The following is an 18,884-nucleotide window of genomic DNA, read 5'->3' as shown; positions in this document are numbered from 1 at the left end:
CATAGACTAAAGAAAAAGCAAAGCAAAAAGAGTTACAATTGGTTTACATTAGGATCATTCACTATGCTTCATGTTTTTCTGTCGCAAAATATTCTCATTTTCATCCTTATCAATCACCACTTCATATACTGCCGTTGCCCTTTAAATTTCTTCCCACTCTCTTTTTCAGGTTCATAGCACCCTCAATTTTCTCTTCTGGAGACTTAGGCCTTCTGCAACAATCTTGGGCCATGAGAGAACAAGGGGACACTTTCTGCTAATGTCCAATGCAAGAGGGACCTTCCCTGTCCTAAACTGCAGGTTGAGTAGGTAGATGGACCTGAACATTTGCACACTTAAATTCCAAAGAAATATACAAGATGAAGAAGTATTTCGCTAACGGGCCATCCCTGGCCATCGAGATTGCAAATTAGATTCAGTGGCAACCATTGAAAGGATGCATCATTGTGACTGAATTTTTAAAACAGTGTTTATCAATTCCAACCTTCTTCCAGAACCATGAGGTCTATATACAAGGAAATTATATTTGAGTGTGTGTATACAATTGACCGCTAATAACATTTATTGCTTCCACAAGAATCCAGGTAAGTTTTACCTTCCACAGTTTCATGGGACACCGTCCTGTGCTGCTTCTTCTTTAAAGACACAGGTTTGGGGTTAGGTTTGGGTGAACGTTTAGTTGTTGATTTCGGTTTGGCGGTTGTGGCTGGCGGCTTGGTTGTGGTAGTCGCGGCTGAAGAAGTTGTTTTGGGGGTTCTTGAAGGAGGTCTAGTGTTGGTAACAGTCACTGCTCCTGAACCGCCAAGAATAAACAGTAGATCTCAGTTGAAATAGTTCATGTATAACTTAGCTAGCCAATTACCTCCTTGTGACCTATTAGATCGCACAGATTAGGCCTCCTCCGAGTTCCATCCGCCAGTCAGTGTCGACTGGCAACTACGCGGAGGAGAGCCTTTTCAGTAGCAGCTCCGACCCTTTGGAACGATCTCCCCGTGGAGATTCGTACCCTCACCACCGTCCAGACCTTCCGCACAGCCCTCAAGACCTGGCTATCCCGCCAGGCCTGGGGATAAAGATCGTAATCTGTCCCCACCCGAATGATGAATGTTGTGTACTATTTTTACTTATGTATTGTTTTATGTCTTACTGTCTTGTACTCCCCTCCCTATATATTGTAAGCCGCCCTGAGTCCCCTCAGGGAAAAGGGCGGCCTATAAATAATAAAAACCATAACCAAACCATTTAAGTTTGTAAAGTTTGTATTTTAGACAAAAGACTTGTTTAAAAAGCCATTTTTTTTAAAAAAAAGTCTGTATTTCATCTCTGACTCGCCAAATTCTGCTCTCCCTCTAACCATCTCAATAATTTTTAAATTAAAGCTTAGTAGTAGGAATATTTTTTATCTAAGAACAGAAACAGGTTTAAATTTAACTGCTGTGTACCCAAAGTAAGAAAGGTTTACTGCGATCAATGACCAACTTACAATATAATTTAAAATAATATTGTATAATAAAAACCTACTATAATATTTTGCAGTCTTAACAAAGGACATATAGGGGGGGAAAATGGCATATAGGAAAAAAAACGACATAGAAAAAACAAGATTTTGGACTGGCAAACAAGTAATAGATATACTGTAGGAGGCAATCAGGCTCCTTATCTGGAATTCATTCAAAGAAAGGCTAAATCAGCTGGCTTGCCATACTCCATGAAATGAGAAATTCCATACAGCCTCCTGCACAAGGTCACAGCCTCTGAGAAACAAGCGTGTTATTAGGAAACTACTATACCTCTATGGAGTTAAACTCTTGAATTCTGTTGGAGTGAAGGACCAGGGATGTCTTGAAGCAGTAATATTTGCAAAAGAAGACCCCACAGTGTAACCTGTGGTTAAAACCTCCGTGATTCAAGAGACAGACCTATAATTTCAATCATTCATCTTATCTCTTTGCTAGATCTTCTTCTATATATTTAAAGTCACATATACATGACTGGTGTATATATATATATATATATATATATATATATATATATATATATATATATATATATATATATATATATATATATATATATATATATATATATATATATATATATATATATATATATATATATATATATATATATATATGTTATATTTATTACATTTGTGGAAGTGTGACCTTCCTCCCATATTTGGGCATACCAGGGGTTGTGACTTTAAATATATATCAGTCATGTATGTGTAGCCTCGATAAAAATAGCATGCCTATATATATATATATATATATATATATATATATATATATATATATATATATATATATATATATATATATATATATATATATATATATATATAGGCATGCTATTTTTATCGAGGCTACACATACATGACTGATATATATATATATATATATATATATATATATATATATATATATATATATATATATATATATATATATATATATATATATATATATTTAAAGTCACATATACATGACTGGTATATATATATAAAGGCATGCTATTTTTATCGAGGCTACACACACATGACTGGTATATATATATATATATATATATATATATATATATATATATATATATATATATATATATATATATATATATATATATATATATATATATATATATATATATATATATATATATATATATATATATATATATAAAGTCACATATACATGACTGGTATATATATGACTTATATATATATATATAATTCAGGGATGGGTTTCTCGTCCCGTTCCAACCAGTTTGGTTGAAACGGGGCCGGCGGCGTCCTCGTGCACGCGCGCAGTGCACGCATGCGTACTAGCGCCTGTGCGATGCTCCAGCTGCTCCTTTAGGATCGCGCAGGCGCTGTATGCGTTCTGCGCATGCATGGAAGTGCAGAACTCGTCAAAACCAGGTAAGAAACGCGGGCGGGTGGGTGGATCCTTCGGCGTTCCCGGAAGCTACTTACTTCCGGATTCGCCGACCAACCGGTTTGCAGGGACCGCCACGAACCGCCTGAAACCCACCCCTGATTTCATTCAATGGTATCTGATTCTCAGAAACTTCCTGGGCAATTCTGTGCTTTTCTTGGTGAGGTTTTATGAAATCAAAGACTCTGAGACTTACCCGGACAAGCCTCTTTATAGTCTGGACAGCACTTGCCAAATTGGTGACAATCTGGATCACAATCACAGGGTCTGCCCCGGACGTATCGGTCAGTACAGTGTCCTTTACATGAGAGTTCTACATGGGATAATGGAGGAAGAGTAGCATTCTTATCTTCAGATTTGCAAATATGTCTTTTTTTCCCCATATATATTTATTATTTTTACATTTAAAACAAAGCAGTACCGCGAAATCAGAGTGACTATACATTCACATTATATACAGCGAGTCACAACTATTGACAATTAGCCTACTTGATACATTATCATTCCTTCTGTCCAATCACAGTAGATACAGTTTGTTCCGGTCTTGTCACCTTGTCTTATACCAGCCATAAAATCTATTCCAGACTTCAAAATATTCCGATTCCCCTTTATTTTTAAGTTCAAGAGTGAGCCTATCTGCTTCCGCACATTTTAAACTATTCTTTTTATTTTTCTTTTCTTTTTTCTTCTCTGTAAGCCGCCCGGAGTCCTTCGGGATTGGGCGGCCTATAAATTTAATAAATAATAAAATAATAAAATAATAATGTACATGTTTCTATAGTTGAGTCTTAAACATTTTATCCACAGTATATGAAATACTCATTATTCCCAGAGGAATTATTCCTTTTGGGCCAGAAGAAACAGTTCAGCGATTGCAAACATTCCCATTCTTAGAACATGGCATGGGATGGGCTGAATGAAATATGGTATAAAATAAATATGATAAACATCCAATTAACAATTACATCCAATGGATTCCCAGGCATATAACAGTCAGTTATGCTCCATCACTCTGGGGAAAACTGTCGATATTTTTTATAGTTTGAGAAAGGCTAAATATACTGTATTCCTGAAGATCCTACAGATAAGTCACCTGAGAGACCACCTCCTGCCGATTACCTCTCTCAGACCAATTAGATCTCACAGGTTAGGTCTCCTCCAGATTCCATCTGCCAGCCAATGTCAGCTGGCGACCCGCCCGGGGGAGAGCCTTCTCTGTTGCAGCTCCAGCCCTCTGGAATGATCTCCCTGTCGAGATCCGGACCCTTACTACCCTCCCGGCCTTCCGCAAAGCCACCAAGTCCTGGCTGCTCCAGCAGGCTGGGGGGCCTGTGAAACATCCAGCCCCACGGAAATTGTGAATGTTGCGGTTTTGTTTTTAAAGTGTTGTCTTTGTCTAGTTTTCCCCCTTTCCCTTGTCTATTGTGAGCCGCCTGGAGTCCTTCGGGAGTGGGCGGCATACAAGACAAATAAATACAATACAATACAATTATTTTAGCGGAGCAGAATGTTAAACAGGTGGCATGCAGACCTACCTGCCAGGCAAACCTGTTCGTAATCAGCACAGCACTCCTGATAGAGTTGACAGCTACCGTCACATTGGCAGCCAGGAGTCCTAGAATACCCTTCCGCACATCTCCCCGCACAGCTTGTCGCACCTAAAAGCACACAGAATTGTCACACCAGATTGGTAGTTAAGGACGGAAGGAATGGTGAAGCATCAGGAGGCAGGAGGATCATTCCCTCTAGAAATACAAATCTTGATTCCCATCTGAAATCAAGCAACATGTCTCAAACTCACTTATGTCACAAACATAAATGTTTTCCAAGTAGTAAGGTGGGTTTTGTTTTGTTTTTGAGTTCTTACCAATATTTTTTCCTATGTAAACAATGACCGAAGTGAAATGGCATAAGGACAGTTTTCTGTAGGTTGCTATCCTATAACATAGTCTTGTCCCAACCTGATGGCCTTAAAATGTACAGGGCAACTATTTCCATAACTGAAAATAGCAATAGCAATAGCAGTTAGACTTATATACCGCTTCATAGGGCTTTCAGCCCTCTCTAAGCGGTTTACAGAGTCAGCATATTGCTCCCAACAACAATCCAGGTCCTCATTTTACCCACCTCGGAAGGATGGAAGGCTGAGTCAACCTTGAGCCGGTGAGATTTGAACAGCCGAACTGCAGAACTGCAGTCAGCTGAAGTAGCCTGCAGTGCTGCACTCTAACCACTGCGCCACCTCGGCTCAGCCAACAGCTCTTGCACAAATAAACATATTTGAATTTGCTCAGCGATATTTTTTTTACTTAATGAAATATATTTACTTCTATTACTAAATAATATAACGCTGGAGATATGTTGAAGTTTTACTGTGATATTATAATATGTATTAGTCTGCTGTTTTTACATTCACTTTACATCTCTCATAGCAAAAGTAGTCTTATAATAGTAAATTGTAGTAGATTGGTCTTATAATTGCACAAAAGTATTCCAGATCAGTGGTGGGATTCAGCCAGTTCGCACTTATTCGGGAGAACCGGTTGGTAACTTTCTAAGTAGTTCAGAGAACCGATTGTTGGAAGAAATCTCATTTTGGTTTTTTTCCACTTTACAGGGCTAATCCTGTAAGGAAGGCAGGAAGGAAACATTCTGGTGTTGTTTCTAGCCTAATCTTTATTGCCCTGCTTACAGAAACTGCCTTTCCGGTTAACCCTTATTGCATTTTAACAGCTAAGGCGAAGCGCCCATCGACCTGAGTGATCTTGAGTTGGCCACACCCACCCAGCCACATGACCACCGAGCCACACCTACCCAGAGGGTCATTAGGGCAGAGAACCGGTTGTTAAATTATTTGAATCCCACCACGGGTCCAGATGTATCCATAAGGAAGACGAAGAACAGGTAGCCACAGCTGGAGATACATCACTGGAGGTAGATTAGTAAAGCTGCATGCCATCAGCATACTTATGATATCTCATCCCATGGTGTCAGAGGACCTCAGCCAGCAGTTTTATGTAGATGTTGCAAAGATTTGGAGAGAGTATCGAAGTTACTCACTGACTTCTATCAACACAGATTGGGACCAGCCTTGGAGAAAGAAGTCAAATAAGCATAATACTTTACTGCCCAATTCTTAACTTTGCAGCTGGCCCAAAAGATGGTCGATGGTATTGAAAGCCACTGAGAGGTCAAGGAGACCAAAGATGGATACACTTCCCCCATCCCTGTCTTGCAAGAGATCAACCACAAGTATGACCAATACCATTTCTCTCCCGTAACCCATGAAACCTACTGAAAGGAGTTCAGATAATCTGTGTCACCCAGGAGCTGCAACACAACCACTTTTTCCACAACCTTCCCTAGAAAAGGGGAGGTGGGAAACCGGATGAAAATTATCCAGACAGGCTGGGCTCAACAATGATTTCTTGAGGAAGGTGTGAAGAAAAAGTCCCTTAAATGGTGCCAGGAACATCCTTTCCTGCAGTAATGCATTAATCACTGCCTGGACCCACCTACAGGTCACCGTCCTGGAGGCTTTCACCAACCAGTTGGGGCAAGGATCTAATAAGCAAGTAGTAGTGTTGATACCCACAAGGACCCTGTCCACTTCCTCAGGTCTAGCTAGTTCAAACCACTCCCAGATAATCAGACACATCCATTCCCTGGCCATCTCCACTGGACCTGCTCCATGCTTGGCCTCAAACTGAGATTGGATCTGAGCAATTTTTTCCATCAGGTACTTGACAAATTACTCTGCACAGCCCTGTAAGTGATTATCCAAGCCCTTTTCCGACGGAGAACTGGGTGACCTCGAACAGGGCCCTTGGATGACAATCTGCAGATGTAATAAGATTGCAGAAATAATGATGCGTTGCCACTCTTATTGCCACGAGTAGGCTTTAACTGTGGCTCTGATTCATATCTAGTTGAACTAAGAGCCGAGGTGGCACAGTGGTTAGGGTGCAGTACTGCAGGCCACTTCAGCTGACTGTTGTCTGCAGTTCAGCGGTTCTAATCTCACCGGCTCAAGGTTGACTCAGCCTTCCATCCTTCCGAGGTGGGTGAAATGAGGACCCAGGCTGTGGGGGCGATATGCTGACTCTGTAAACTGCTTAGAGAGGGCTGAAAGCCCTATGAAGCGGTATATAAGTCTAACTGCTATTGCTATTGCTAACTTGTTCTTAGTTTTCCTTCAACAGCAATCTAGCTGCCTTTTGGACCTTTCCAGAAGACAATTACATTGCAACTCTAACTAGAATTGAGCTTTGTCTCTGCATGTGTGTATAACAGCTTATACTCTTTGAAGTTCTCTAAAGTCGATCACACAGATTTTTTTTAATTATTATTATTTTATTTTATTTTTTTCATTACACAAACAACAATGGGAAAGGGAGGAGATGGAAAAAAAGGGGGGGAGGGGAAACCCATCTTCACATACAATATGTCGTTTGATCACAGGTGCATCCCTACTAAGTTTATACATCCCGTATCTCTCTGTTGTATATTTAATAAGCACCACAATAAGCTAGGGTTTAAAAAACAAAAACAAAAACAAAATAGAACAAGGAAAAAAAAAGGGTGGGGAGAGGGGGGGGAGGCCAAAAAGGACCAAAAAAAAATCCAAAAAGGGGGGGAAAAAAAAACCATCATCACATGCAGCATGTCGTTTGATTACGGTTGTTTTAACATCTACATCTTCAAATAATATTTACCATCTCAGATATTTCCTCTAATGTAACTAAAGGCCTCATTTTCCTTCTACAATATATATTCAGTTAACATTAGCATTGTTTTCCCCCAGAGAGTATACTTCTATTCACAGATTTTTTTTTAATGTTGTACGCCGTCCTGAGTCCTTTGGGAGAAGGGCGGCATATAAATCCAATAAATAAACAAACAAACAATTAAGGAAACTCTTCTCATCCCAACCGCATTTCTAATACCTCTCTTTATCACGCCATTAATATGTTCAAAATAATAGACCATATAATAGGAAACTTTGCTCAGGACAGATATCTAAGATTTTGAACAAAACCAGTGTGAGAAATGCATTAGGCTTTCATTTAAAAACAAACTTATTTTATAGTTTTGAACCAATAAGGGAGCCAAAACATAGAAAACCTTCAAACTTTTCTCCTCCTTAAATTGTATAATATAATGCACAGTTATTAAAGTATGCCTACTTTTAAAAATATATTAGGCAAACATTTGTTTGCATTAGTGCACAATTTGAGCACATCAGGCAAAAATGCAAACAAATGTGAGAATGTCTTGAGAAATATGCACAACATACAAAATAGGGCAAAGTTTTAAAAGAAAATCTCTCAAATTAATATGCCAATTGGCTGAACAAAAATGAAGCAATTGGTAATCCAGATTAGCAGATTAGCAAACCTTAAAATCCATATGGTGAGTCCTTCCTACCATTTTAGGAGAAGGAAAATTAATTACTGAGGGCGGGGGGACCTTTGGGTGACATCTCTCTGGGTAACATAAATACAAGTACTAGTGTAAGATTTCCTGTGTGTGCTCTTTTCTCCTCTATATTCATTTTTTCTTTTTTCTCTCTTAAACTATTGTATACAATTCCATTTAAGCAGACTATAGCCATTGTTGCTTGACATTTTACAGTACCTTGTGAAGAAACTTGCTGCTTTAAAGAAAGTGAAAATAAAAGTAGAGTGATCTGGTATATATTCCATGCCATGGCGACTTTTAATGTGCACTTCTTTCCTTTAAATAATAAAATATTATTTATTATAATATGAATAATGCATTTATAATGACTAAAGTTCTTCAGAACTTTACTTTTATGCACAAAGACATGTATATTTCATTAAGTGTTCAAGAACACTTTAAAAACTACAATGGTTTGTGTATATACATATAGACATACGCATGTATGTACACACACACACACACACACACACACACACACACATATATAGATAGATAGATAGATAGAGAGAGAGAGAGAGAGAGAGAGAGAGAGAGAGAGAGAGAGAGAGAGAGAGAGAGAAGAGAGAGAGATAGATAGATATAGATATAGATATAGATATAGATATAGATATAGATATAGATATAGATTAGATATAGATATAGATATAGATATAGATATAGATATAGATATAGATATAGATATAGATATAGATATAGATATAGATATAGATATAGATATAGATATAGATATAGATCTGCAGTTCAGCAGTTCAGCAGTTTGGCTGTTCAAATCCCACCGGCTCAAGGTTGACTCAGCCTTCCATCCTTCTGAGGTGGGTAAAATGAGGACCCGGATTGTTGTTGGGGGCAATATGCTGACTCTGTAAACCGCTTAGAGAGGGCTGAAAGCCCTATGAAGCGGTATATAAGTCTAACTGCTATTGCTATTGCTATTGTATGTATCTATTAGATTTCTTTTACAACCCCCGGTATGCCCAAATATGGGAGGAAGATCATACTTCCATTCTCTGTCCTTCGGCTGGTCACAAGAGACCATCCAGGCAGAAACCCAATATTTTTACTGTTGCCTTTTTGTTACATTTTGTTGTATTTGTGCTGGTTCAAATCCCAGTAAGGGTATGGCTAGCTGATGAGAGCTAAATAGCTTGAAATAGATCTATACTAGTCTCCCTTCATTTATTTATCAGCACAAATACAACAATATGTATGTATGTATCTATATCAACATACACACACACAAACAAACACACACACATTTATACACACACACACACACGCTATTAATCATGTCAATATAAATTTAATATTATACCATTAATTTGACATTCTTATCAATTAAATTATATGTAAGATTTTTTTCCATATTAACTGAGCACGAACAAGACATTTAACAACATAGTCAAGAGGACAAATATTAAAACTTTTTCTCAAAAGAAGTACTGGAAAACAAGTATTTTATGGACACATTTATCTTTCACTCTATGAAATAGAAAATAGACAAAATGGACAATATATCAAATTCATAAAGTCTGCTGCCTTTCTCCTTGAAAAAATAAAATTGACTTTAAAAAAAAAAGAGATTTCTCAAATTACATTTTCAGAAATATCCTAACCAAAAATATGCGTGCACTCCATTTAAAAACTTTGAAGCCCAAATACTATTAAAAATTAATTTTATTTCTGGATGTCATCTAAAAATATAGCAAATCCTTTAAACCAAGGTCGAGCTACAGAAATTTGGGTTATTCTACTTACCGTTCACTGGTCAATTCTGTCAGCAGTGGCTCTCTAGTTCCTTATATATATTGGTAAAATTCATTGGGATGAACTAATTAGGCAACACATTAAACAAAACCAAGTGTGACAGCTTATGACAGCAAATTTTCCACATCTCTTGGAAGTCATCCCAGAAGACTAGACAGCAACATCTGGAAAACACGCCCATCAAGGAAAAAAAAAAAGACTATAAAAATGTAGACTTATTAGTCAACACACTTTCTAATATTTTAGTTAAAGTGAACAAACTGTCCTGAAAGTTCAGAGATATCTGCCAGAAGCAATCATTAACCACCATTACCACCAGTGGGTATGACTGACTGGTTGACCCTCAGAGATATGTGAGCATGCAACTATGACTTTTCCTGGTCTCCCATACCTGCCCTCTTCATTTGCCACAGAATCCTGGGGAAACTCACCCTAATACATTTTAGACAGGTGCTACACGCCTACCCACAAATTTAATTTAATTTATTGAATATATAGGCCGCCCAATCCCGGAGGACTCCGGGCGGCTTACACAGAATAAGAAAAGAAAAAACATATTTTTTACCATATTTGGTGGTCCTGTACTGAGGCCACGAAATACTGGAGAAGGATTCAAAAATGGGCTAAAAGAGGTTACTGGGGCAAGCATGGAATGGACGCCCGAGAATTTTTTACTAAGTGTACAACCAGAAAACATGAGTAAATCTATATGGCATTTGAGCCTACATATAATTGTGGCCGCAAGAATAACCTATGCGCACTTTTGGAAATCTACTACCATACCGCCGGAAGACGCCATAATGAAAAAGATTTATGAATGTGCAGAAATGGACAGAATGACGGGTTGGCTGAGGGACAAAGGAGAAACGGAACATTATCTTAGCCGGAACTTATGGTATATGTGGGCGACAAAGAGAACAGCAGGGACTTAAAACGGGGAAAGTTAAATAGCAGTTGTTAACAATGGGAACTAAAAGTGAACATGGGTATTGTAATAGATCCCTGAACTTTGTAACGAAAAGATGCTGGTTAGAGACTAAACAATGAGGAAGGGAAAAAAAAGTTGGGCTGTGAATGATTGTCACCGGGGGGGGGGGGGGGGAGAGGGGGTTGTATGTTTAAAACTGTATTTGTATGTTTTATCCTTAAAGAAATGTATAACCAATAAAGACTATTAAAAAAAAAGAAAAGAAAAGATCAATGTAGAGATGTTATTAATTTCTTTATTTCTTTTTTCTCAATAGATTTTAGACTGTGTTTGTTAAAAATCTATACCGTGTACGGGTTCCGGGAAGTCGGGGGGGGGGAGGAGGAGGGGGGAGGGGGGAGGGTGGATGGAGGGAGGGATATATATTAGGCTAGACATGATGTGTTAGATCTCAATGCAATGTGACTTCACATATATACTGTTTTTCTCTAAAAAAAATTAAAAAATAGGATAAGCCAAATACATTAACATATAGTGGAAATACACCGAGGGGAGGAGGAGTGGGAAAGAAGAAAGATGGGTAGAGAGGGATGGGAGAGAGGGGGGGGGAGGCGAAAGGGAAGGGGGGGGAGCGGATCTGGAGAGAGGAGTGGTAAAGGGCGAGGGGAAGTAGGGTAGAGGGGGATGATGGAGGGAAGATAGAAAGTCGGAGGGTGGTGGAAGAAAGAGGTGTATGGAGAACGGAAGAGGTACGTTGGGCTTTTATTTTCTGGGGCATTGTCGACAAGAGGAATTGATGCAATTATTGTTTAATACTGTATGGTGTATACATGTGAGTGTATGAAAATGAAAATGAAAATAAAATATATTAAAAAAGAAAAGAAAAGAAAAGAAAAAACAAACAAAATAAAAATAAAAATAAAGATTAAAATTCTCCAACACGCATACATTCAAATTGGGGCTGGACCCTACATAATAAGGTCAACAGCCCCAGGCCTGCCGGAACAGCCAGGTTTTAACAGCTTTTCTGAAGGCTCTGAATCACATTTTTTTTCTTGAAATCTGAAGTACGACGTAGACTGCTTCAGTTTAGTTGATTGACAGATGGAATCATAAACCAAACTATAGAGTCCTTCTAATTAGGAGCCGAGGTGGCGCGGTGGTTAGGGTGCAGTACTGCAGGCCACTTCAGCTGATTGTTATCTGCAGTTCAGCGGTTCTAATCTCACCGGCTGAAGGTTGACTCAGCCTTCCATCCTTCCGAGGTGGGTGAAATGAGGACCCAGACTGTGGGGGCGATATGCTGACTCTGTAAACCGCTTAGAGAGGGCTGAAAGCCCTATGAAGCGGTATATAAGTCTAATAAATAAATAAATAAATAATTTCAACATTCTCTTCTGTCTTTTTTCCTTGTTATAGGAGGAGGGGAGTGTAGAAACTCTAAATCATCACCATCATTATGATCAGTACTACAGCAAGTTGCAATTCCGGGTGTTTTGTAATACAGAAGGATCCGGGAAGGATCAGACGACATAAACAGAAAATTCCTTTCTTCACCTGATGCCCTCCAAAAGGTTTAAACTGCAACTCTCATACTCCTCAGGAATTGTTCAGGGTGGAGGAAATTCAATTTAGCACATTTGGGAGGCAGCCAGGAGGAGAGTACCAAACTAGAAAGTGTCCAGACTTTTGATTTATTATATTAATGTTTCCAATTGGTTGTTTTTAAAGGGCTGAAATAGAAAAGGGCTCATGCTATTTCTCCCACTTCCGTCTCATAACTCAATCAGATATTCTGAATAGAACAAAGAATATGAATAAATATTGATCTGAATTACCTGGAGGGCCTCTTGAACTTAAAAGAAGGAAAACATCATGCAGTTTTTTTTATTTTTTATTTAAAAAATTCCTCAAGGAAAGATGAGTTTGTGTTCTGACCCCCCCTCGTTCCACACCAAAGGACACTCCGAGCCAGAAATAAATTACGGCATTTAATTAACAGACAAACAGGTCCTTGGCAGCAACCCAGCACAGACAAACTCGGGCAGCAATAAACACAGATAAGGCTTGGCAGCAATCCAGCCTGCCAAGCTCACAGTAATGTCCTCCGACATTCAATCCTGCGTTGACTTCTGCAAAGAGGGGCGTGTGCACCAGTAGCTTTTTCTAGTCTGGAGAGGAGCCTAATGACCACCAGCTGAGTACAATCACCTCCTGTAATTGCGTAATTGTTCCTGATGCCTAGTAGCTCTTCGATGGCGTGCATCCAGGAACAACTCACTGCTGGCCTCCGGCTCACTCCCCCTTGTCTCCTCCCCACTGGTCCAAGGCTCAGGCGCCTCCTGGTGGCCAACCAGCCTCTCTGCACCCTGCTCAGAGTCGGAACCCTGTCCAGGGTCCTCCACATCCTCCAGAGCCGACTCAGAGGGCCCCTTGCTGTCGGAGTCTGGTGGCAGCTCCAACGGCACCTGCTGGGCCACAACAGATAAATAAATATTTTGCATCCCTCCCTAATGATTTTAAGTATGTGTTAACTCCTAATGATTGCTAGGAGATAGGTTACTCTATTTTTCTTGGCAAAATTTCAGAAGTGATTTGCCATTGCCTCTTTCCTAGAGCTGAAAGGGATTGGCTGGCTCAAGGTAACCCTGCTGTCTTCATCCCTGAGGTAGGATTAAAACTCACAAGTGCTTGCCTTCCAGTTTGCCTTTATAACCTACTGGTTTGCCCTAACCTCTACACCAAACTCACTTTGTACATTATTGCCGAAGATCTGTTAAAGGACACAAAATTGTTAATTAAACTGTATCGTTTTTATTTTGCTGAAACATTTCAAGAATATTTTGATTTTTTTCCTTTTCTCTCCCTTTTTTCTTTAGTTGTGTTAATTATGTAGAGTGAGTCTCAGATTGCAGACAGCAAGTAAAATAAATGCTAGAATAATTATTTATTTGGAAACCTGTCTCACTTTTGAAATACTTGCGTTTTATTTAAGTCTAGCGTAAGGAAAGAGCTATTCAACCCTGACCCAACACATTTACTTTGATAAAGGGAGAGGCTCACAGACAGAAACATTGATTCATAACTTTCCTGCGAAAAGTAATATTTACAGCACTGCATGAAATCAGGATGCATTTGAGTCAAATACCACGGGCAGATGATCAAATGAATTCCACGTAAACCAGATAATAGAAGTCACTTTGAAATTATGTTTTAGCTTCTAAATCTTTATTGCTTAGAAGCTCCATTTCACAGATAATGTAATAATCCGTAGTCTTTGTTCAGCTACAATGGCCATATTTCAGTTTAAAAAAAAAAAAAAGGACTTAGAAATTTGAATCAAAACTGGAAAATTTGGGCACAGGTGCATAGGCAGCACTGAGCTTGCAAGTTAGAGAAGGATGACGTAATTCGTGTTTCCATTTCAGGAAGCAGCAAATGGCACCCTGGTGATGGACGAAAAGGAAGAGTGGATCTGCGCTTAGCCACTCTTTGTGTCCACAAATCAAGGAAGCTTGGTGTCTGCGTGTGAATGTTACTAAAATAATTATTATGCTTGGAAATACCTTGTCATAAATTTATGGCGTAAGGAACCTTGATGTGTTGCACTTGAAGCTTGAGCACTGATCAGCTGAAAGGAATGTTGGGCATATGGTGACAATGTAATAAGATCTCAAAGAAAACACTTTTGACTGCTATGAAAATATTGTGTCAAATTAAAAGTAGTTTGGCAAGTTATTGAAGTAAATAAGAGTGTTATTGAAGGAAGTAAAGTTCAACCTGAGCTAATGTTTTTATCACAATGTTTTCCTTTTTCATCTAAAACCAGGATGGTTATTTAAGAATAACCTCACATTTTCCTCTTCAAATTGGGCTATTTACTTGTTGTCTACCACCTTCTTAGTCCTAGTGTTTAGAGGCAAGTACTATATTTTGGAAATAAAATCTAATTTGGACTTGCGAAAATGCCCTGTGCTACCTCCCATTCAAGACAACATAAAGTGAATAGCAGAGAGCCGTACATTTTTTTTCTATTTTTAACGTACACAATAAGTTTAAAAATGTATACAACAGCAGCTGGAAAAAACAAAGAAAATAAAGTAATACACTGTTGTGTGATTTATTCAAAATGTATCTTATATAATTTCCAGGGATAGGTGATTGGTAATTTTGAGAATACTTTCACAAAATATAGCAATAGCAATAGCAGTTAGACTTATATACCGCTTCATAGGGCTTTCAGCCCTCTCTAAGCGGTTTACAGAGTCAGCATATCGTCCCCACAGTCTGGGTCCTCATTTTACCCACATCGGAAGGATGGAAGGCTGAGTCAACCTTGAGCCGGTGAGATTTGAAACGCCGACCTGCAGATAGCAGTCAGCTGAAGTGGCCTGCAGTACTGCACCCTAACCACTGCGCCACCTCGGCTCTATCATATCTATGATAGAGCACCTGAGCAGCCTCAAAATATCCATTTCCCAGAAGACAAACTGAAAAATCATTTCCAACAACTTTTCCTAATTTCTCAGGATGCCCACTGAAAAATGTCTACAACTTACAGTCAGAAAAATTAAAAGGTTTCTGTAATTCAGCCTGAATTCAATTCAAAATTTGGAAAAGCAACATATGAGTTTATCTGCAGATTTTATTGTTACAGATGCTGTAGCTGAACTATAAAAGTATGCATGGTTAGATAATAACGCTTTGCTACCATTTAGGAGTAGTCTAGATTTTAGCAGCCAGATATAGTAGATCTAATAAAATCACTTATTCCTCCTTCTCTCATTCCATAAAAGTAAAAAACCCAAAACCTTACCTTAACTTAAATCGCGCTTCCCTTACTTAACTTAAATCGCGCTTCCCTTCCCTTACCTTAAATCGCGCTTTTGTGGGCGCGGTTCTGTTGGCGCGTTGTTATGGGCGCGTTTATGATGTCGCGGTTTTCTCACCGTGGTTTCATCACCGCGCTTTTGTCGTGCGCGCATTTGTCGGGTCACAAACTCTACCCAATGTATCAATATGGCAAAAGTAGATACTCACACTAGAATCTAACGGGGAAAGACCCAAGAGTGTATGTACAGTGTTGTGTCATAGTTCACATGTAGGATTGGAATTGAAGACAACCTTCCAGATGAGAAAATCAACGTTCTCTAACAGTCCCCATTCCTCCAAAATCTTCCCAACCTCCTCTTTAGTTAGAAGATAAATTTGTCCCGTCATTAATACTGAAGTCAAATGCAAAGGTGAGTCTGTTTTGTTTCTGTGCATGAAAGCCAACGGATGAAGAAAGCATTCTTCTGGTCCAGTGTCTTAGACAAGCTAACCTTCATTGATCATAGAAATGTTCATTCTCATTCTCCGACAAAGGAGCGTGGAAAATAGGAAGGGGAAATGGCAGACTGACATAACTAGGTGGGCTACTCAGGTTTCTTAGAGGAAATATATCATAAAACATCCCTTTCATGGCTGGGTTTTTAAGCTAAGAGTTTCTTTTCCTGTGACATGCAAACACTTTTCTGAATGGCCTACTAGCATGCCCTGGTGCACATTTTGGGAAGTGCTATCTAGCAGAAAATCAAATTCTTAATATATACTGACCTGTATACAGTATGCATATATATGTATGCACATACATATATGTGTACAATTCTGAGCTATGAGATGTTTCAAGAGCAGAGCTATAAGCTTTAATTTTGAGCATTGGGGCCTGTTGCCGAGGTGGCGCAGTGGTTAGGGTGCAGTACTGAAGGCCACTGTATACAGTATGCATATATATGTATGCACATACATATATGTGTACAATTCTGAGCTATGAGATGTTTCAAGAGCAGAACTATAAGCTTTAATTTTGAGCATTGGGGCCTGTTGCCGAGGTGGCGCAGTGGTTAGGGTGCAGTACTGCAGGCCACTTCAGCTGACTGTTATCTGCAGTTCAGCGGTTCTAATCTCACCGGCTCAAGGTTGACTCAGCCTTCCATCCTTCCGAGGTGGGTGAAATGAGGACCCAGACTGTCGGGGCGATATGCCGATTCTGTAAACCGCTTAGAGAGGGCTGAAAGCCCTATGAAGCGGTATATAAGTCTATCTGCTATTGCTATTGCGGCCCAGCAGGAGCCGTTGGAGCTGCCACCAGGCTCTGACAGCGAGGGGCCCTATGAGTCGGCTCTGGAAGATGTGGAGGACCCTGAACATGGTTCCGACTCCGAGCAGGGCGCAGAGTGGCTGGTTGGCTACCAGGAGGCACCTGAGGCCTGGAGCAGTGGTGAGAGCCGAAGGGAGCATGCTCTCGAAGTCAAGCCTTGGAGTAGTGTGGAGGAGACAAGGGAGTTGGTCCTGGATGCCCAGCAACGGAGGGCTAATAGGCGTAAAGAACAGTTACGCAGTTACAGGAGATAATTGAACTCAGCTGGTGGTAATTAGTCTCCTCTCAAGACTATAAAAGGAATGACTTTCCACACACATGATTGTGCACATGCCCTTTGCAGAAATCAACATATTTACCAGAGCTGAAGAAGCTATCATGGCTAGCTTGGCAGGCTGGATTGCTGCCAAGGTTAGTCTGTGCTGGATTGCTGCCAACGTCGGTTGCTAAGCAAGTGCATTGTTAAGTGAATTTCACCACATTTTCCAAGTTGGCCATGCCCACTCAGTCAAACATCAGTCAAGACACTCCTGGTCACATGACCGCCGAGCCACTCCCACAAACCAGGCCACACGTACAGAATAGGTTCTAAAAATTTTTGAAACCCACCACTGCTCAGAGTCATTAGAAACTGGAATACTGAGTAAATTCAGTAAGTTCATTACAAAAGACATGGAATGTGAGTGTTGTTGCAGAGGAGTAATGGCATTACTCCAGAACTTAATTTTGACTGGATTGTATATGTATTAAATCTTAATTTATAGTTTAATTTTAATCCAATATAATAATTATATTTAATTTAATAGAATCATAATTCAATATAATTATAATTATAATTCAATATAATTATAATTCAATATAATTATAATTCAATATAATTATAAATATATAAGTGTGTAACGATATCTTTAGTGCAATATATTGCACAAGAAAAAATATCACAATTTGGTAATCATTTTTGGAATTCTCATGGCAGCATTAATCTAGAAAATGAAACAGATTTCAGAAACATTGGATAATAAACAATTTATAACAATCTTGCTATATTTAATAGTAAAAAAGAAAAAGTGAAGTTTTATTTGGTTACTACCACTGTGTAAACAAAATTCTTTGGTAAAACACTTGTTTTTTCTTTTTTCTTTTCCTTTTTTTGAGGGGAAAAAAGCCCTTACATTATATAGAGAACACATACAAGCAAACTTATATATACATATACTTTCATAAAAATAGAATACATCTTGGCAAAAATTACTTCCAGAGTTTATTACCGCCTTATACAGTGTTTTGACGTTTAACACTTTTAAAACCAAACTTGGTATTTGGGGGTAAGCAAGTTTTAATATAAGTTTAAGTTCTTTAATTAACCCTTGAAGAAGAAAGTTGAATTTCTTTCTTTACATATTTTTTGTTCTAAGTAACCAGTGCAAAAGCTGACTGTTGATCAGTGGTGGGATTCAGCCAGTCTGCACCTATTCGGAAGAACCAGTTGGTAACTTCTTAAGTAATTCAGAGAACTGGTTGTTGGAAGAAATCTCCTTTTGTTTTTTTCTACTTTTACAGGGCTAATCCTGTAAGGAAGGCAGGAAGGAAACATTCTGGTGTTGTTTCTAGCCTAATCTTTATTCCCCTGCTTACAGAAACTGCCTCTCCGCTT

General features: G+C 39.0%; 1 protein-coding gene across 1 annotated transcript in view; it reads right to left on the bottom strand.

Annotated features, from left to right (window-relative positions):
- The window catches only part of PRG4 (proteoglycan 4), a 27,572-nt gene extending 18,929 nt beyond the window's left edge, over positions 1 to 8,643 (bottom strand). The window contains exons 1-4 of the mRNA XM_087726187.1: positions 8,571 to 8,643; positions 4,469 to 4,591; positions 3,130 to 3,246; positions 596 to 733 (exon numbers count right to left, since the gene is read on the bottom strand). Of these exons, the coding sequence (XP_087582313.1) occupies positions 596 to 733; positions 3,130 to 3,246; positions 4,469 to 4,591; positions 8,571 to 8,643 (451 nt within the window). The remainder of the gene's footprint in view (positions 1 to 595; positions 734 to 3,129; positions 3,247 to 4,468; positions 4,592 to 8,570) is intronic.
- Positions 8,644 to 18,884: the final 10,241 nt, after the last annotated feature.

This window comes from Thamnophis sirtalis, unplaced genomic scaffold (genome assembly GCF_051295495.1).
Source record: "Thamnophis sirtalis isolate CommonGarterSnake01/CBP01778 unplaced genomic scaffold, rThaSir2_p1.2 scaffold_12, whole genome shotgun sequence".
Classification (NCBI taxonomy): Eukaryota; Metazoa; Chordata; class Lepidosauria; order Squamata; family Natricidae; genus Thamnophis; species Thamnophis sirtalis.
The sequence above is the reverse complement of the archived record's forward strand: the minus strand, read 5'-3'. Positions and strand labels throughout refer to the sequence as shown.